Source organism: Aptenodytes patagonicus, chromosome 19, assembly GCF_965638725.1.
Source record: "Aptenodytes patagonicus chromosome 19, bAptPat1.pri.cur, whole genome shotgun sequence".
Taxonomy (NCBI): Eukaryota; Metazoa; Chordata; class Aves; order Sphenisciformes; family Spheniscidae; genus Aptenodytes; species Aptenodytes patagonicus.
This window is the reverse complement of record NC_134967.1, coordinates 8,150,069-8,166,744: the sequence shown is the minus strand read 5'-3', so window position 1 is coordinate 8,166,744 and position 16,676 is coordinate 8,150,069. Positions and strand designations below refer to the sequence as shown.

Below are 16,676 nucleotides of genomic sequence, written 5' to 3'. Positions count from 1 at the left end.
GTATAAATATCAAGCCTCCCAGAACTGGCCAATTCATACAGATGAGAAGGTTATGGGAAAATAAAATCATCATGTTTTATAGCTTAAAACAGTCTCTGATTTTGAAGGATAAGTTCACATTTTCAGTGCAGGTTATTTTGGAGTCAGTTATATCTTCTTCTAAAGCCACTGGTTCTGGATAGTATTTTACAAGGTACTGGAAAGATATGGGAGAAGAATTCTCATACTAGATTATATTTGAACATACAATACCCCAAAATACATTTTATTGAACACCAAAATATTCAGAATTTTTCACATGTTCATTCAGGGGGAAAAAGTTAGTGTTTTACATGGAGCAGCAAAAGCTGTATCAATGGAACAGATACTCAGATAGTAAGAAAGAATCTGCTGCCACTTACTCCCCCCTTTCCCCAAAATTACATGAAAATCATGAGATTATTTTCTAGCTGCTTTTCTCTGCCAATGCTCAGAGCAAAAATGTGAGGGTTTCAGTAAATACGTAGAAAGCTGTTGCAAACATAGCCAGATAATTTATCAGTTTCCAAGATGAAAATACTCTTTTCATACGTTTTATTTTCCTCAATTATGTCATACTAACAAAGAGTATTTGCAGCCTAACATCAGACTAATTTTCCTAACACAAATGGAAGGGAATACAGAGAGACAACAATCAGCATTTTAGACTCTTTTGTCTAGTGGTTGTAAAGGCAGATGAAAACATCAGTGAGACTAGTTTTCTTCTTTCTTCAATGTATTTGACTATATTCTCATATATAATATAGTCTAAAATATAGTCCTGTGAAGTTTTTCTGAGATTGTTTCCACACCTTCTGGACACCTTTATAAACTGCCAATTTCTGTTAATCTGTCTCATGATACAAAACAATCTCCACATAGTTGTGTTGGGAACTGCAGATAGCTACTGGAACTAGGATTCTATTCTACAAGTTTCACCTATATAGTGGCAGTTACAGTAGAAAAAGAGATATTTATGCATTGTTGCATGAAAGTCAGACTTAGATTGACTTGTAGGAGGTAGAAAATCAGGTACAGTACATAGATGATCCTAAATTAGCAAAAGAAAACCAGTACTGCTTAATACAGTTTTAATTTGAAGCTATAAAGAAGAAGGGCTAAGGCTGTGTTTTTAATCTTAATGAATAAGTAGGAGACACAACCCCTTTTTATTTGCTATTTAACAGCTCACTTGCCACAGACAATGAACCAAACTCTGATGACCCAAACTCCCCGTGTGCTTAGTCCAGCATCTTTTGGCAAAACTTATACTGAGGCCTGTGGGAGTCTGGCCTGATTAAGGCCTCAGCATTCAGCCTAAAAACACAAATCATCATCGTGTAAGTGCCCAGGCTCAATTTCACAACAGTTACTGTATTTATCTGGTTTCCAGGGTCTATGGAGGAAGAAAAGTATGCAAGAAGAATAGGTAGTATTAAGGTTTCCTGCATCAGAGATCAGTGCTCCCTCAGTAGCCAAACATTTATGCCTCAGAACAGGCTTTGAAAAGATCACAGCCATACCCTCCTATTAGAAATAAAGCAAAGATATCACTGGGAACCATCTGAGACAGAACTTTTCTTTCAGACAGTAAACTCTCTGCTTTTACAAGACTTACGGTATTACTTTCAGAGAACTTAAACCTTCCATATTTACCCTGGTATTTTGGCTAGTAGGGATCACTATTTTCATAGTGTAACTCAAAGGACAGAGCTTTCTCTTTGCTCAAGTAGTAATTCTAATCCAGAATGCTGGAGAGTTGGATTGCACAGGGAAGCAGAAAGTGTTGCTTTTACTATGTATTTTGAGACTGGCAACTGCACTGTAAGGTATTCCAGGATGAACTGAGGTCCTGGATATTGCAGTAGTATCTATTATAGCAGAAAAAAAAAGATGAGAAAAATGGAGTGGGGAGGGTTGCATTGGAAACAAGGGTAGAGGCTGTGACCCCTGGGCCAAACTTCTTCACAGCACACTGTAAAGCTAAAACAACAAAGAATGGTTTGCTGAATGAGAAGTGATAGACAGCAAATCTTTTCTTTGCAATGCCACACACATGTTCTGTTTCTTGTGTGCAGGTGAGAGAAGCTTACCTGCAGTTCATGATCACCATTGCCAAAATGATCCGGGAAGACAAAAATATGTCTAAAGATGACTCCTTTGTCCAAGAGGAAATGACAAAGGTTATGGAGCTTGAAACAGAGATTGCAAATGTGAGTACGAAATCAAGAACTTCACAGGATGTTGGGGGGGGGGGGGGGGGGGGGCAAGGGGGAGTCTCTTGCTCTTTTGTGCAGCAGTTTTCAACACAGCAGAAGACTCATGGCCTAGAAGAAAGCAGAGGGAAGAAGACGACTTGTGCCGTGAGCAGTCCAGAAATCAGAGCCTCTGTGTGTATGCCTACTGTATACGCGGCTGCTGTGTCTGCTCTAGTCCTAGCCATATTTCTTTTTGGAAGTCTTCTAAAGCAGGATAATCTATCTTCTGCCAGACATACACTATGATAACACCAAGGCTAGCTCCTTTGCATCCTTCGAAGTCTATAGCACCCTAAAAATCTCTAGGGAGCTTAGTCTTCCATTCTAAAGAGGACAGAGGGAACCACTTGGCTCAACATACTACTGAAACATTATTGAATCGGGGGGGGGGGGGGGGGGCTGAGTTCCTGTACTGAAATTTAGAAAGCAGCACTGGACACCATCAAATGAGCTTTCTTTTCCAAAATAAACTGTTTTATTTGCATATTATTTGAGTGTGTATACATGCGTGCATGCAATTTCAGCCATTGACGCTTGCATCAGTTGATTCTAGTAATAACCTTGTGAATGTCTTCAGGCAACTACCCCAGCAGAAGAAAGGCATGATGTAACCTTGTTGTACAACAAAATGACCCTAAAAGAGCTACAGGAAAAGTTTGCATTGAACGTAAGTGTTTAATGAACAGTCTAATACTTTCAGCCTCCTCTTATTACCATGCCAATTGGAAACGGCTTTGTGAATTTATCAGTGATGCAACAGAGAGATATAAAATCATTCCCATTTGTAATCTTGTCTCCAGAGTCTCTTAAAAAGCATTTTTCTACTGAACAACACTACAACTACATTCAATCCCATAGACTGTACAAAGTCCAGACAGTTACTAAGGCACTTAAACACCTGGCATTGGTATGTGTCTTTCTGTCTGCCTAGGAATTTAACTGGACCACCTTCATCCAAGGTGTCATGTCTTCAGTAGATGTTCAGGTTGACCCAGAAGAAGAGGTTGTTGTATATGGCACACCCTATCTGCAAGAGCTGAAAGCAATTATCTCAAAGTACTCAGCAAGGTAAAGAAACCGGAGAATATCCAAGACAAAAGTTACAGAAGTATTGTGGAAATGTAAATTATTGGGCCTGCTTGCTAGTTCTGCCAGAGCTTCTCTGAGAAAAGTGACACCACTTCACTGTAAAATATGGGTAATATCTTCTAAGGTCTTAGGATCCCAAAGTACTGTGGTACTAGGTGTCTCACCTGCTCACATGCTTAGAAAAGGTTAAATAGGAAGGAAAAAAAAAAAAAATGTGTTACAGGCTTAGCTTTTGTTACACTCTAGAAGGGAAAAAAAAAATAATAATAAATTAATCCCTGAACAGACATGGTAGTACAGTCCTCACTCTGGATGTCTCTCTAGTTAGCCAGCCTGTTAAATAAGAACAGTCACCTGTAGATGCTGTGACTGGCAGCAATCAGTTGCTTTCTTACCTCCATTCAAAATAAAGATCCCGCTCTGACTGTCTGCACTAGCATTGCTTTTTACAGGGGATTAAACTCCGCTTTTCTTTCCCACACAGCACCATCCAGAACTACCTCATTTGGCGATTGGTAATTGATCGAGTCAGCAGCTTGAGTCGGCGTTTCAAGGATGCTCGGGCCAGCTACAGGAAGGTATTTCCTCTCTTCCTAAAGAGACCATAGAGCATAGTACTGGAAGAGAGTCCCACAGTCACCAAAACAAGTCCTTGTCAATACAATGACATTATTATGTCATGTAATCCCCAAAGAAATCTAAGAACGGCAATCACAACAACGGAAGCCTTTGTCTTAGGTTAACCTCCTCTTTAGGCAATGATTTAGAAGAGAGATGTGTAGGCAGAATTAATCCTGTGGTGTTTTGTGTTGCAGGCACTTTATGGGACAACGCTGGAAGAAGCCCGCTGGAGGGAGTGTGTGAGTTACGTCAACAACAACATGGAGAACGCAGTGGGAGCAATGTATGTCAGGGAGACATTTGCTGGTGAGAGCAAGAAGATGGTATGTAGTTTACCCTTCATACTATTGTATATCCACAATGTCTACAGTGCCCATTCCCCTCCATCTGATCTCCCAACCTGTTTTGTCTGTAAAGATACTAATCAGCCAAGAGTCAGAAGGCATAAGAACTCATTTATGATGCTCTTTTAAATGCTGAATACCATGTTTTAGAGCACAGAATTTGGAGACATCATCTTTCAGTAGGAAGCTTTTCACCCCTCCTTAGCTGTGCCTGGGAAAAATAGCATGTAAATAATTAATTTCTTACTGCCTCTCTTTTAGGTCCGAGATTTAATAGATAAGATTCGCAAAGTGTTCATTGAGACTTTAGATGAGCTACAGTGGATGGATGAGGCATCTAAAGAGAAAGCTCATGAGAAGGTCAGAGATAATAAGGAACTTCAGTATTCTGTCATGAATATGAAATCTCTGGAATTTTGTAGCATCACTATTCCCAGTTCCTCTACAAATGAGAGGAAAAAAACCTTTGATGTTCACTATCCTGTTATCCATTATCCTATTACATTGTCCTTTTCTTTTTAATCCTTTGTTAGCTCACATATATTTTTATTTCTTTTAATGAGTCTTGTGAACCATGTTATAAATGAGGAGAGAAGATTACACACAATGCATTGACTAGAATGACAACTGAATACAATGCAAACCCCTGAAGAAAACTTTTCAAACTTTTCATTGACTTTAGGACCATCAGCACTGTTCCAATAGCAAGGGGGGGGGGGGGGGGGGGGAAGGTACTAAACGAGGGTTAAGCCCAATTCCTGTTGGATGGTGCTGTAGGGTCTGCAAGTCTGCCATAGTGGCTGGACACCAGGAGATGAGGGGAAGACTGTATGTTCCATATTTAAAAAGAAAGTCTCACTAGGCAATAGGGTGCATTTGAACGTGGTCTTTAAATATTTACATCCAGTTTCTTACAAACAGGTGAACAACAGCAATAAAGAATTTGAACTATTGTATGTATTGAAACATAAAAAAACCCCCACACACAACAAAAACCCCACAATTAAGAGGAAACATTGAACTCTTTTCTTCTAGGCAATGGCAATTAAAGAACAAATTGGCTATCCAGATTATATTTTGGAAGATCAGAATGAAAAACTAGATCAGGAATATGCCAATGTAAGTATGCTGTGCATACCTCAATAAGTACCTCAGTGTAAAAGCCTAGACTTATTTCTTGCCACTTGGAATACTTACGCCTGTGCAACTGTCATTTCCAAGTGACTGAACAGCATACAAACTTGATTGTGTTGAACATTTTATAAATAAATGCATGCAGAGAGCTAACTATTAAGTGATACTTTGCAATCAAAGCATTTTTTCGAAAATACATCCAGTGGCATGAGGAATTCCCCTTTCCACACAGCTTGCTAATATACTTGGATATCTGTTTCTTTAGTTAAACTTCAGTGAACACAATTACTTTGAAAACATTCTGGAAAATCTGAGAGCTGGAGCCCAAAAGAGCTTGAAAAAACTTCGAGAGAGAGTTGACCAAGACATGTAAGTTTCCAGACTGCATGCTACAGACACAATCTAAATTCTGAAATAATTGTTATCGTGTTTAAGTCATATGCTGTGGATAGCCAAGAATGCTTATGTCTGAGATCTTTTAAGTTATTTCCTGGAATTAAACAAGTAGTTCATTGCCTCTTGTGTTAGGAATTTATACAGTTCTCTTGGAATCCCTCTAATCCTTCATCAAGCTGCTTCACATTCAGATACTACGTTGAAGCTATTTAACACAAAAGCAGCGACAGATCTTTCTGACAACTCAGCAAGGAAGAGATGAGATAAGCAGTATCATGGAAGTTCTAAAAATTTATAATCAGGGGAAAAAAGCTTAAGAAATTCTGGCCAGAATTCTGTTGGAAATACGCCCAATCTTGGAGAAGTTGAGCACCAGATCTAATTTATGTCCATTTCCAGCAGATTACTTCACACCGCACCTAGTAAAGTATAAATGTATTTTTCAGGAAATGCCTGTCATAGGTGCAGGTTTGGCTGCTTCACGAGCCCTTCTTTGACTCCATGAATGCATCCCGAGTAAGTCTCGGGTCTTAGCCTGTATTGCCCTAGCTCTTACCTCACAGTTCTCTACTCCTAGGCAAATCCTCAGCTAGTGCTAGCCCTAAAACAAATCAGAAGCAGCACGCTTGTAAATTGTTACTAACAGCTCCAAGGTGAGCAGTTGGTGTCACTACCCAGCAAGAAGCATTACTACACAACATCACCAGGACGACCCTCCAGTCCTTCAAGTGCAGTTGAGCTCCTGCCAAGTCCATGACATGGATACATCCCAGAAGCCCTGGCTTGCACGTTCAGCAGCAAATGCCTTGGAATATGAGCTGATTTCCAGAGCTATGAGCTTGCCAATCTGAACTTTTAATAGTCCAGTTAGCAGTGTTGGAGGTGTCCAGCTCAGGAAGCTGTCTGGCAAAGCTACTTCTGAATACATTAGTGACAGATACACTGTAATGGAAGGCAGAAGTAAGGAAGCTAATACCAACTTGATGTTTTGTTCACTAGTAGGCTTCCAGCCTGTGTGATGCTGGAAGAGAATGTCTCGAGAGAAAGGAAAGTAGATTCCAGTAAGAGTTTCAAACACCTCTTCACAAAATGTAAAATAACACAGAGTTATTAATAACCAAGCAAACAAACGCTCTCCAAAGGGAAGCATTAGTCAAATTAATTGTTGTAAAGCCTATTCATTTTTTCTATCCCTCTTCCTGTAAAGTGGTTTTAACTCAAAATGCAAGCACACAATGCAGACACTTAGAAACCTCCAGTGAATTACTGATGAATAATTCACCAAGGGAGTTTTCTGATCAGTCAGCTAAATAACAGAGCATTTTTTCCTGTTTCCTCATTTCTTGAGGAATCAGTCATAGTGCTCTTCATAGCAAAAAATTCTTGTACAGCATTGGTGTTCTTAATCCACAAACTGTGTTATAGATGACTGCTGCCTTTTGTAGTCTGTCTACAGAGACGGACGGTAGCCCTTTAGCCAAAGTTCCCAATACCTCTGCTCATTGTAGGCATGGTTTAAAGCACATTGTGGGAATGTTTTCATGGATTCATGAATTAGGCCTTCTTTGCCTGGTAGTTGGATGATATATGAAATACCAATAATTTGCACCTTTTCCATAAAGAACTACATCTTTCTAGTGATGTCTCTCCAGCAGCTTGAAGGGTTTCCCCAAGGAGACATAAACCCACTTATCACTCCAGATCACTGTTTAATTAAACTGAAGGAGAGTATATAATATTGCTGATAGTCACTGCAATTAAGAAAATTAGCCATTGTTCATAATCATAGCCTTCTTGGGGTGTGTTGGGGGGTGTTAGTTATTACAAGCTACCTAGCCAGCTACAAACATTTCGTGTCAGGCATGCCAAGGAGAAGCTTATGGACCAAGAATGTGTCTTCCCAACAGACTGGCCTTCAGAGCAAAACTGTTTTGAAAAATTCTCAAGTACCCCCTCAAATTCAGGAACAATTCCTACTCCCTCTCTATGCATGTGTTACACGCAGGTTCATGGCAATATCGGCACAACCCATTGCTACCACTTATTCCTGTTCCCAGGCTGTGATGAGCAGTCCTCTATTCTGTTAGTCCAGAACAACCAACTTTTCAAAAACTGAAAGATAGAGACATGTGCTATATTTCTTAAGCAGGAAATTTGATTCCATTCCAGAGCAGCCCACAAGTAGTTATGTCAAATTAACAGCAGATAGAGCAACTAGGGCATCACAAGATACTATAAGGACAAGAGATGTGGGAAGAAGAATATCTTAGGCTGAGGCTGCTGAATACTTATCATGAGTTCATGGCTTCAGACTGTTATTGCGTGGTTCATTAGGGCAGGGTGACTAGGAGTGTATGTCAGAGGTAGAAGAGAAGGGGAGAAGAAAGAGAAATACAAAGAATAAAAAGTTATCAAGCTATTGGAGAGAGTTTCCAGGAGTAGCCTACTTAAAAATTACTTCTCAAAGTTAACACTCATTATCTATGAAATATTGGACTCCAACTGCAGACATTTATATATGTCTGTGATCATTCAGTTTTAATTTTTCAAAGTTTGGTCTTAACTTCCAATTTGAGTAACTGCCTTCTGCTGCTCAAAATGTCCTCTAAATGCTAATTTTCTTTTGAATGTAATCTATTCGTTTCTTCTCAAGCTCAGATAGCATAGAGATGAGCTGGTAAACAGTTACCACGTTCCACTCCAATGTGGCTGTTCAATAATCAAGAGCAAAAGCATTTCTCACTTTAACTTGGCATTGTTTTGGATGAAAGGTGCCCATCAATGAGACACCAGTTAGTTCCTGGTATTAGTATTTCTTTACAGCTGTGTTCAATGGCACCTTTCTTCCCTACCTCAATCCTTTCCTTATATGCAGCCTGCGTTTTTTTAACAATAGTAATTCAATAAGAAGAATGTCTAAAAAAAAAAAAAAAAAGTCATGACTAACTTTGTGTGCAACATTTATTTTTAGATGGATAATTGGAGCTGCAGTGGTCAATGCATTCTATTCCCCCAATCGGAACCAGATAGGTAGGTTTACAACAGTTTTAAACAGCTGCATGGAACTAATTAATCATTTTTTGCACCACAAGGGTGCAGGTCTGCTATCCAGAGGCAAACCTGCCCATGCCCTTATGGAAATTCCGGGCAAGGCAGACAGGCTGTTCTTTTCAAGCAGTCGCTTTGTTGATGAATATTCAGCTCCACCCCCCCCACCCCCCCCCCACTTGGCAGGCATAGTTTATATACTGTAATTGGAACAGCCTTATGTTTGAAAGCCTGAGACAGTAACTGCCACTATATGAGTGCCAGCTTCAGAGACCAGAGAATGCTCACAGTGTGTTCTGGGCTGTTTGTACTCATGTTTCCACATTCCTGATAAACACATGGGCAGCTCTCCAGTTTGCTATCTGTACAGATGGTACTGAAATTATATTGATAAGAGGCATACCAGACTAAAGAAACCTGCCTCTGCTTACAGAACGTCAGCTCTGCAAGTTTTTGCAGAGTTGCTAGGCTGACCTTTCTTGCTCTTAGCAGAAAAGATGATCTTTGGACTTAAGACAATGTGAACCTGTTTGGCTCCCCATGCTCGCTGATCTCTGAGCTGGTGCAGGTAGCCAGAAGGTCAGGTTAAGCCTGCAGATGCTGTAGAGTCCTTGCTGAATTCTGAGCACCCCAAACAGGAGAGGAACCAAATAATTTCTACTAAGTAGTGCTTATTCAAATTCCCTGACTGCCAGGAAGCTCTACTACCCAAATACTGCCAAATACCATAAGAGGAAAAATCCATGCCTTTTTTAGGCCAGACAGCAATTGTATCCTGCTCACAGGGCAAAGGCCAGCAATGGAAAACAACCCAACCAACCAGCAGTCACAAGGGAAAACTTGGCTAAAAGCAGAAACATTCAAAGTGTTCATAATTTAGCCCTCTAACCTCATCAGAAAGAACTGTTTTCCATTTGTGTAGCTTCCACTTACCTCCATATTGTAGGTACAGTAAAAGCTGTGACTAGTCCTTCAGCCATAGCAGGGTACTCCTTCAGCTCACCCATACCTGTGATCTTGGAGCTATACCCATAGTCAAGCTCAGGCTCCCTATTTAGCCAGAGTGGTTTTACGCTGATCGTAATCAGCTGTGAGCCAGCTTTCCAGGCAGGGAACCCAGGTCTTAAAGAAGACTGGTTCCTCTACAACTTTGCCCTTACAAGTAATGTAGAAGTAACTGGTTTAAGCAACTTGAAGATGAATATGCGAGCCAAATATCCAAGCATAGCTACCCACAATAGTGCAGATGTCAGTTAGATTCTGTTTCTTCCTGTCTGTAGTTTGAGGAAAATAATTTTCCACACTACTTTCAGCTTCCTGCTTCTGTCTTACTGCAGTCTGTCTTACATATTTCTCCCCAAAATTGTATGGATAAAACCTTCTATATAGTCAAAAAGGTTTTTGTCTCTAAATGAAATATTTGCTATATAATTTCAGTATCTCACTCCTTAGAAAGTAATTGCTTGCAGTCTTAATTCCTCTAGAAGTGTATATGCTTTTCATCTTGTGTACATGGGATGAAGCCTAAATCCCATTGTTTCTATAAAAGGCTTTTGCCAGGAGACTGAAGGATAGACCTCCTACCGCCCGCCCCGCCCCAGACTGGCATCCAAGTGCACTTGGTGGTCTGTAGGAATTACTACTGTGCATGTTTTACACACCGAGTATTGTTGGTAATCAGCATATGATTGCTAACCCTTCTTTAACAAAAATAAAGCAGTAAAACATCCATTAGTTCCCCTATAAAATGGCTCTAAAACACAAACTGTACTTACCTCCAAGAGGCAGTTACTAAACATTTGGTTCTTGACTTACTGCAGCATACATTATAGATCAAATTAGGCTAAAGTTGAAATGTAAATGATGCTTGGTTCTCAAACCAGGAGATACTGTAGTTGTGGATGTGCTAAATTAAACCTTTATTAACTTGTCATTTTCCATTTATCAAGAGAAACAATTTCACATGAGGAGGCATGATGTTGTTTCTAATCATTTTATATTTTATGTTCCTTCCTGATCCTTAAACCAAGCAAACAATCTGTCTGCAAAGCATGCAAAAATAAAGCTACCTTACAGTATCTCCCTCTCTCTTCCCCTCTTTGCAGTTTTTCCTGCTGGGATTCTACAGCCCCCCTTCTTCAGCAAACACCAACCACAAGCCCTGAACTTCGGAGGGATCGGGATGGTTATTGGGCATGAAATTACTCACGGGTTTGATGACAACGGTGAGAAGATAACTGAGAAAATATTATTCTTTCAGTTGCACTCATTGCACTGTAAGAAATTAAAAGTTACACACTGCTGTGACTGAAGTATCCGTGCGCACACGATCACATACCCGCTAAGTGACTATCTGGGAGCAATACAGGCACGCTATTAACATTCTGTTGAACATTTTGCAGTGAGTGTTTCATGAACTAAGCAGGTCACACAAGAAGCAAGCAGATGTTAAAAATAAATTGAGTCAATGACAATTCTCAGGAAAAGCTGTTACTTTTACAGCACCGTCAGATTGGAAATACAATGCAAGCAGATATGCTGGCTCCTAAAGTAAAATGAAATCTGTGAACTACATTCTTGGGATAGAAGAGCTGTCAGTAGTGTCTTGAAATCACAGGAGACTTTTTTTTTTCAGCACGAACATTTGAAATAAGTTGACTTTATTATCTTTCTAGAATGCTACGTAAAATAGTTTTGGGCAAAAACTCACTTCTGATACCGAAATTTCTTACACATGGGTTTTCTTCAGTGTGGTTTTTTTATGTTAATTAAGCTTGTGCAGATTACACATAAGCACACAATACAGCCTCAGAAATCTAGCTCCATAGCAAATAAAAAGCATGCTCTAGCCAGAGAGCTGAGAACACAAACACCAGAACTGGAATTCCAGCTTTCTCCTGCTGTGGCAAAGTAATTAATTCTCTATGAACCTCAGTTCTGTCACACGGACACACAGAATAAGCACCTTAGACACCTCAAAGGTGGTGGTAAGTTTTGTTACATGATCTCTGCATAATCCAATTTGAAATAAAACTAGGCCTTAGTGCTACAGGTGAAGTCAGGGCTGCTGACTGAACAGGAAATCACGGAATAATAGAGAATAGAGATGAAAGGACCTCAATTCATCTTGTTCGTTCCCTTGTGCCAAAGGAGAATCAACTGTGGCAAAAACATTTCTGATAAATCTCTGTAGCACAGACCATCTGAACCAAAGGAGGAAAGAGGGGAGGAAGTGCAGCTCTAACATTAAAAAGAAACAAGTGCTACACTGGAAGAACGGTTGCTCTAACATACTCTCACTCAAAACTTTCCTTTTTTCTTGGATTTTCATACAGGTAGGAATTTTGATAAAGATGGAAATATGTTTGACTGGTGGAGCAATTTCTCAGCTATGCGTTTCAAGGAGCAGTCTCGTTGCATGGTTTATCAGTATGGGAACTACACATGGGAGCTGGCTGGAGGACAAAATGTAAGTAAAGACAACCATTTCCACACCACTGGCTTTTTATACAGAAAAATAATGAATGTAAATGGAGAATCTCTGCAGATGATAAACATAAAACCCCTCATGCTACAGGATAATTGTTCTGGAAATAAGATGCAAGGGTTGTTTCTTGTAAATTAGGGATACTAGCGTAGCCTAGAAAACCAGCAATATCTGTGTGCAGTTGGGTTAATGGTGAACTGGGCCCACGTGTGCTCTTGCTGCCAGACCCTATGAGGTTTTCTTTTTGCAAGGGGGAGGGAAATCTCGTGTTTGCTACCATATTTTGCCAGTCCTGCTAGCATATGTTCTGCCCAGCAGCCCATATTCTGTTCATGTTATGTTCCTATATATTCTCTCTATTCTAATCTACAGCTTTTACCCTATTAATTTTTTATATTGATTCTCTCCTTCCTTTTCCCCAGCACAAAGTCACTGCTTCCTTCTGTTCCAGACATGACTGTCTGTCTGTGATGTATGACTGCACTTCAGCTTGTGGTTCTTAGGGTTGCTAACATTACTGACTATAAAGTAAATGAATGATTATTCTTTTACAGGTCAGTGGAATAAGCACATTAGGAGAAAATATTGCAGATAATGGAGGAGTCCGACAGGCTTATAAGGTAACTTTCAAATATACTGGGAGTTAACTTTACCCCTTCAGCAATGGCGTTACCTACTCTGTCATAAAAAATTTGACAATTAACATGTTATTACCATATTCAAAAACTTAAAGCCTTGGTTATATATCTAGAAGCTTATTTCCCCATAGATCCAATCACAGTTTAGGATTGCTGGCATTTTTGCACCCAGGAGAAGACCACCTAATTCTCCTAGCTATACTTCAGTGTACTACAATGCTTGATGCTGCATATTTCTGTCTCGGGTAAACAAGGGCAATGTTCATAAATAGGCACAGTATTAGCTAGGAAAAAGGTAAAACACCCTCTATTTTCTAAAGCCCTTAATTCTGAAAATGGCAGCTACAACTTCAAACGGCTTGTCACATGGCAACAGAGCACTAATTTCTTGGCAACACACTTTGGTGGTATTATGAAGCAGAGCAACTGTTTTTTCCAAGTTTCTTTCTCTCATGCTTTTCATCTTTCATCTCAAAAGTGACACGTCAGGTAGGACATGAAAAGAATAGATGAAAATACCATCTCTTTCCCAGGAGGGATACAGATCAGATCTACGAAAATACTTGTCTCTAAAAGCCTAGCTCCTTTTATTGCTTGCTTTATGTGTTTTCTAAGCTTTAGGAAAATGACACAAAGAAGTCCCTTCTACCTTGCTGCTATTTATTTTTCATGCAGCTAGAAAGCAGAATAAAAATGCAAGGACTGATAATCTCAGAACTGCCTGCCTCTTTCCAAGGTAAAAGGTTGCTTCAACCAGTCAGTTATTTTCAAAAAAAGAGAAATGCAACTGATGTATCAGAGCACTACCTCCATGCTGTGGTTGAAAAACTACATTGTTCAGCATGGTTTTACCTGCTACAAACACTATTGCCTATTGCCTTATTTCTCCCACTCTACCAGGGGAAGTCAGCTTCCAGACTCAGGGAAGTCCAGTATCTTTAATTCTCCAGGTTTACAAACCGTCGTTATGAATAGGAACACAATATTTATCAGCACAAAGGCTCTTTCCATATGGAGCTCAGGTGTCAGCACGGAATATTCTTTTCTATGAATAATCCTAAAAGATGTCATGGTAAAACTTTTTCTCTCTGGTGTTTTGAATACAGCAACAGTTAAGGGTGTTTATAGAAGAATATCCTGAATTTTCAGAAGTCTAAACTGACGATTCCGACTCTGAGGGATACCATTAAAATTAATTACTTCGTTAAAGTGAATATGTACTTTGTTCTAAAAGCTATTACAAATGTGGAAGAGTCATGTGGTATGACATAAACTGCCTGCACACAGAATCCTCTGATGTTCTGTGGTGCTGAATGTATTTTTACCCTCAGCTCTACCTTTTATGTTTTGTGTGCTTTGGGACTATCTCAGCAACTAAGAGGATAAGGTAATAGAACGTTGGAAATTAACCAGCGTGAGGACACATTAACTTGTCTCCATTATGTCAATATACCTAAAAAAAGAAAATTGGCCAATTAATGTGTAACAATAACAGGTAATGGATTTAACATTGAGCAAGGTTATTATCTGCTATTTTATGAGTAGTAACCTGAAGAAAGAAAAATCATCACTACAGAACTGTGGAGAAGACTTAACACTTTATTTCCAGATACAAATTCCTATAGAAAAAGTCACGTGAAAGCTGATGATTTTACCTCAAACTGCAGTCATGGGCATTCAGTCTCTGTAGCATTATTGATTTAATATATATCACCAGCTATACTTAAACATGATATTAGCAGACACACTTTGTCATGCTTGCTTGCTGAGACACAATAGCAAACTGTCTGTCAGGGTAGCGGCATACCTTCCGCTAAAACAGCGTGTGCCACCTCGCGGAAGAAATTCAGAATAGATCTCCAAGTGATCTCCAAGTGACTCTGTAAAGAACACGCACAGTGCATTCATTGCAGGGAAGCTCAACTGGCCAACAATAACTACTGCTCTAAAACTCCACTTCCGTATAAGAGTTTGGTATTTTTTCCCATTTTATAATAGTTTTCAGTTCAGAGATTACTGTACTTAAGAAGCTGAATGCAAATTACCTGTGTTTCATTTTTTTACTAGAAAAGTCAACGGAGTACTTATGATGACAGCTTTTTCATAAAATTAGCTGTACTATTTGTATTAGAAAGATAAAAACTACAAAAATACAGAAGGGAAGACATGTTGGATTCACATACATTGTAACTAAAATCTCTCACCCCAAAATAACATTCAAAATACCTATCATGCCTGCATAGGCCATCCTGCTGCTTCCCTGAATTGAATCTATGATCATTTCTAGGCCTACTTAAAATGGCTGGAATGGGAAGGGAAGGAGCCAAAGTTGCCTGGACTGAATCTGTCCCACAAACAGCTTTTCTTCCTCAACTTTGCCCAGGTAAGAACACTTGGATGCAGCCACTACCTGCTGCGTGAAAGTATAAATTAGGTGATCCTAAAGGTTAGAAAGCTCTACTTGGGACAGTGATTGACCGTTGACTGCACTCACTTGTCAAAAGGTCCTCAAGACAGACGTGAAAAAGATGGTTTAGTGATTAAAAGAAAGAGTTTTCAATAACTTTTCTGAGGGCACTACTGAAACGTGCTGGAGTGAGGATACAGAGAAACAGGGCATCTACCAACAAAAAGGCGTGTCAGACAACAACTCATGGGAGACAACAACTTTCAAGAGTTTGCCATTTCATGTAAATATTGGTTCCAATAACATCTATGAGAAAACTCCTTTTGCTTTCCATACAGACAGGGTTTCATCCATTTTTTAATATGTGCTGGAGAAAACGGAACGCCTGAGAAATACCAAGCCAGCAGCCCTGAAATAGGAATACATATTCAGATCACAGATGTTGCTACAGATTCCATTTATTTTCCTCTATACCACTTTATTACAATGCAGAAACAATTAAGTTTGCCGAGTTGAATTTCACCCTTCAGCCTGGATCAGAAACTCCCATATGTTTACACTCTTAGAGTAACAAACATTTATCAGTAGGTCAAATATTTGACAGTAGGCCAACACACTTAGCGTTGTGCCTCAGACTCTTGGTCTTCAGCTCATCTGTTTGAAGAAACACATGGGTGAAATCAAGAGCTAATATATCTATCCCAAAGCATCAGATCTTGATTGAAGAACTCAATAAAACAAAAACTAATTAGTAAATAATTGTATCTATTCTGCCTTCTCTAGAAAATGTACTCCAACTATATTGTAACAAATTGGGATGGCTCTTAGGAAAAACTTTGAAAAACAGTGAGAAGGTCCCCAAACTGAATTCCCTTTAATACTGACCCACTAATGATTAATCCTCCTTGTCTAGGTTTGGTGTGGTTCTTACAGACCAGAATATGCTAGCCAGTCAATAAAGACAGATGTTCACAGCCCTCTGAAATACAGGTGGGTTTTACGAACTGATTTATTAATTGATAACTTACTTGGTTCAACCCATTGCACCAATACGGCACAAAAGGAGAGAGTGGCTCATTGCTAGCAGCTATATTCTAACAGACAAGATAAACCTAGACTAACTTGGCCGAAGTTCTCCCATAGCTTGTAGGACACTGCTGAAGAGTACATTCCTTTACTTGGCCTGGTAAATTTGCCAATCTATAGAGAATGGACCAGAACTCACTTACTACGTGC

The 16,676-nt window shown here is 39.5% G+C and overlaps 1 protein-coding gene across 3 annotated transcripts in view; it reads left to right on the top strand.

Annotated features, from left to right (window-relative positions):
• Positions 1 to 16,676, top strand: part of MMEL1 (membrane metalloendopeptidase like 1) — a 38,069-nt gene that overhangs the window by 20,167 nt on the left and 1,226 nt on the right. For all 3 annotated transcript variants that reach the window (XM_076356278.1, XM_076356279.1, XM_076356277.1), the window contains exons 9-22: positions 2,097 to 2,231; positions 2,854 to 2,943; positions 3,208 to 3,344; positions 3,850 to 3,943; positions 4,181 to 4,309; positions 4,592 to 4,690; positions 5,366 to 5,449; positions 5,730 to 5,833; positions 8,832 to 8,890; positions 11,014 to 11,133; positions 12,244 to 12,377; positions 12,950 to 13,015; positions 15,321 to 15,416; positions 16,354 to 16,430. In XM_076356278.1, the coding sequence (XP_076212393.1) occupies positions 2,097 to 2,231; positions 2,854 to 2,943; positions 3,208 to 3,344; positions 3,850 to 3,943; positions 4,181 to 4,309; positions 4,592 to 4,690; positions 5,366 to 5,449; positions 5,730 to 5,833; positions 8,832 to 8,890; positions 11,014 to 11,133; positions 12,244 to 12,377; positions 12,950 to 13,015; positions 15,321 to 15,416; positions 16,354 to 16,430 (1,424 nt within the window). The remainder of the gene's footprint in view (positions 1 to 2,096; positions 2,232 to 2,853; positions 2,944 to 3,207; positions 3,345 to 3,849; positions 3,944 to 4,180; positions 4,310 to 4,591; positions 4,691 to 5,365; positions 5,450 to 5,729; positions 5,834 to 8,831; positions 8,891 to 11,013; positions 11,134 to 12,243; positions 12,378 to 12,949; positions 13,016 to 15,320; positions 15,417 to 16,353; positions 16,431 to 16,676) is intronic.